The sequence below is a fragment of the Oryzias melastigma genome, linkage group LG21 (genome assembly GCF_002922805.2).
Source record: "Oryzias melastigma strain HK-1 linkage group LG21, ASM292280v2, whole genome shotgun sequence".
Taxonomy (NCBI): domain Eukaryota; kingdom Metazoa; phylum Chordata; class Actinopteri; order Beloniformes; family Adrianichthyidae; genus Oryzias; species Oryzias melastigma.
The window spans coordinates 6,615,406-6,619,221 of NC_050532.1; the positions used below are offsets into that span (position 1 = coordinate 6,615,406).

A 3,816-nucleotide genomic window follows, 5' to 3' on the forward strand; every position below is an offset into this window, starting at 1 on the left:
CATGGTCTGTTCAAATCTATCCCCACCCCGTTTTGTCAAGTCTTTAGAAAGAGAAGCTTAAAGATTTTCAAAATAAAAGCACTGAAAAGTATCAACATGAGGAAAAAGGAAAACTGTCACCACTGACAAACCTTTTTGTGGATCTATTCTTAATTCATTATTATTATTATTTTATCATTAGCAAAAAGTAGTCAGTTTAAGTGTACTGCAAGAAGCCTAAACATACTAAAAGTGAGGCAGCAGCAGTATTCTGGTACATGAGATTTATATTTTATATACTATCTATATTTAAATTTTTCCAATTTAGTCTAAAGAAGTGTTCAATTCGTACATTTCCCACGTTACATGTACACGTCCTATATTCAAGTAACTAATAGTTCATAAAATAAACTTAAAATTAACTACTTTTTGCCAAAGGATTCTCCTTCCATAGATGTGATGTGCCTCATCTTTGGTGTAATTTTCTGATTTTTCTTATAAGTTTGAATACTAAGAGTTGAATGCTGTGTTTCTATTTTATCTATGCTTGATTTTGTTGATTAAAGTCACCATATAACCTCAGGGCTGTGCTATAGAACTTTTAGATCTGCAAAAAATAGCAAAGACTTCTGATCTCCTTATGTACTCGTTAAAAAGAAATATATTGTTGGTTTCCATGCATCAAGAATTTGCCCTTGTTATTTATCTTTTCATTCATGTATTGCAACCCCACCCATTTTTTCTTTTATTTTTCCATATTTTTAAATGCCTAATTATTAAAAAAATGCATATATTAAGTTATTTAAAAAAAAAAATATAGAAAAGGGTATTCTAGAATAAATTGGATTATTAGGGGGGAAATGTGTGTTTATATATTTTCTAGCATTAGATTCTGCCAGGCATCATATGGTTATTAATTGTTAGGCCTATATTTAATCAAATATTTATTTTTGCTTTAATGCCTGCTGGCATGGCTGATCATATGTTCTCTATTTTCCTTTTTTTATTTCAATTAATAATTTGACAATAATAATGTAATATTTAGGCAATTTCTGTCTGCCTTTAAATGTTTGAAGAGATTAGGGCCTTTATTTTGAAATTGGATTTTACCGGAAGTCACAGTCAATCATTCGGCTTTACTGAGTCTGCGCAAAGCTGCGGGCTCCTCCGCCTGTCCTGTGTGCTCCCACTGTTGTTTCAAGCGAGCGGAGAGAAAACTGAGATTTTTCTCAGTTTTAAAGCATAAAATATCAAGTTTGTGTTCATTTCAGTTAATGATAGAAAGAAGACTAATAGAAAAGAAGGGAAAGCTGTAAAATACGAGGTGAGAAAAGAGAAGAGGTGGAGAAGGACTGGGAGGAGAGATTTAGCCCAGTGGAAAATGCTCCGGATTTGACTTAAAAGGTAAGAAAATCCTCCGTATCGATACTTTATTGATCCTGAAGATGTCGATGCGGGGCGGTTAGGGGTTGTGGCGAGGGTCGGTGGGGGCTACAGCCGCAGGAGCCGCCGGCTGCGGTTTCTACATGTAGGTCATTGTGTCTGTGGGTCTTCAAAACCGAGAAAAACTGAGCCGAAACGTGCCGGGGGTCCTGCAGCCGCAGCCGAGCTAAGGCCAGGCCGCAGGAGGAGGACGAAGCCCTGGAGCTGGACTGAATCACTCCTCCAAAATCCCCCTCTGCTGACTCCTAATCCTGAAAAATATAGGCCTTAATCAAATGTAATGACCCAGTTTTTTTGCAGCACTAAAAATACTGATTATTGCTGTATTCAGGGGCCAACAGTAAAAGAGAAACACTAATAAAGCTGAAATAACCATATGGACTACCAAATTGATAATCTGCAATATTTCTAACTCATGATTTGACTCTAAATGTGTTTAAATTTATAACAGTTATAACTTAATTTAAGAAAAGAACTACATATAGAAATAATTATAAAAATAAACTCATGGAGTCTCAAAAGTTTGATCAAATTACACTCTCACTGAGCCAGTTTTTATTTTAAGCTTAATTGTTCAAACAAAACCAAAAATCTAAAATGAAGCAAAACCTATAAACTACTTCAAGTAGCTAATTTTAAAGTATTTTAAAAGCGTTCTTTCAATTGTGACTATGCTGTTTTTTTCTGTAAAATTAAAAAAAAAAAATCTGCGTCATTGTTTGGGACAAAGTTTCTGCAGAGCGGTAAGAGTTCATCTGAAATTCTTCTGAGTTACAGGCGGGACCGTAAACGCAGAATAAGACCAGCCTCCCTTCCCATCATCCATCTGTTTAGAACAGCTCTCCAGCTATTTTACAGCCCCTCACACCCTCAGCCTAACATTTCAAGTGGAACAAAAATGGCGAGCAATATCGGAGATATCTATCTGTACAATTTTTAAGTCCGATGCCGCCTCAGACAAGGAAAACAAAGACGTATACGGATGCATTTGTCTATAGGTAGATGGAGCAGAGCAGGGAGCTTGTCGCCCAGCCATAGTAGCTTATGTCACACCTACAAGGTGGCATTTTTCATCTGCTCCTGATGCACAACAATATGAATAAAGAAATACTCAGAAATTAAATTTTGAGGTACTTTTTTTCTTACATCATGAGAAAAATGCAGCAAGAACATGCTAAAAACACCCTAAACTTAAAAAAAAAATCAGAAGGGGTCTTTTACAAACAGAGTAATGTTACAACATCCCATAAACAAACATAGCATTAACAATAAACAAAAAAAAAGATAAAGACAGGAAGCAAAAACTAAAAAAGAAAGAAAAAAAGGAGTCCTATCTTAACTTTTATCTTCCATTCATTTAATGATTCATTTATCCATCGTCACATTTGGGTAAATACAGTAATTTTCATACATAAATCTATTAACTTATTTACTTGGTTCTTCATTAAACAACCTCAAACTTTAAAATTTAAATATTCGTTTCGTCCACTCTATCTTAAAAACATCTACCTCCATATGAAGGTTTTTCTATGTTTTAGTTTATTTCATTCCTTTTATTGTTGGTTCTTTTATTATTTTTTTTTTCAGTTTATTGCGATAATACTTCTTGCAATTACTAATAAAATCTACGGTGCATCATTAGGTATCACACCAAGCAGGTATAGCACTAGATTTGAGGGCATTTCTTATTTGAGTACTTTTTTCAATTTCTGCTTTAACTTTAGTGGACACTCTCAAAATGTATGTTTGGGATTTCCCCATTTTTCTCCAACAGATGAAGATCTTTTAGTGAATTTAAAAATTGGTCATTGATTCACTTTCTTTCATTGTGTCCCTGACCAAAGTAGTGAATATTTAAATAATTCACCTTGCAGTGAAATATAATAGAATGTATTGGTGAATATATTTTCATATCAGACAGATTGTGTAAAGAAAAGTGCAGCAACAGTTAGAAGACCAGCACTTACACAATAGGAATGTGCTGATTTACTGCACCGAGCATGTCATGCATCATCAGTGCAGCTTGAGCTGAAGCCAGTGCTCTGAGTCTACTGGGAGTGAAGCCAGTGAGGAGAAACTGGCACAATCCCTGTCATGTTCATGCAACGCTTCAGCCGAGATTTGCAGTGTCTGCTGCACGACGCTCTCAGCCGTCTTAAAGTTGGAAGTTATTGTTTTTTTTAAAAATTATTATTATTATCTGCTATTCTTTAAAGCTGAGGACAAGTGTTTGAGCTTTTTGATGAGTTTGAAAGCTGAAATGTCAGAAAAAAAGAAGTAAAAGTACCTTTTTCTTATTTCTAGATGTCTGCTGTCAGCATGGAAGCGACAATCATCCTCCCCATCCTCAAGAAGAAGCTGGCCTTTCTGTCAGGTAGCACATGTGCAGTAATG

General features: G+C 35.2%; 1 protein-coding gene across 1 annotated transcript in view; it reads left to right on the forward strand.

Annotated features, from left to right (window-relative positions):
• Positions 1–1,106: 1,106 nt before the first annotated feature.
• Positions 1,107–3,816, forward strand: part of sestd1 (SEC14 and spectrin domains 1) — an 18,127-nt gene continuing 15,417 nt past the window's right edge. Inside the window, exons 1-2 of the mRNA XM_024286560.2 lie at positions 1,107–1,383; positions 3,727–3,796. Coding sequence (XP_024142328.1) covers positions 3,727–3,796 — 70 coding nt within the window. The 5' untranslated portion in view covers positions 1,107–1,383. The remainder of the gene's footprint in view (positions 1,384–3,726; positions 3,797–3,816) is intronic.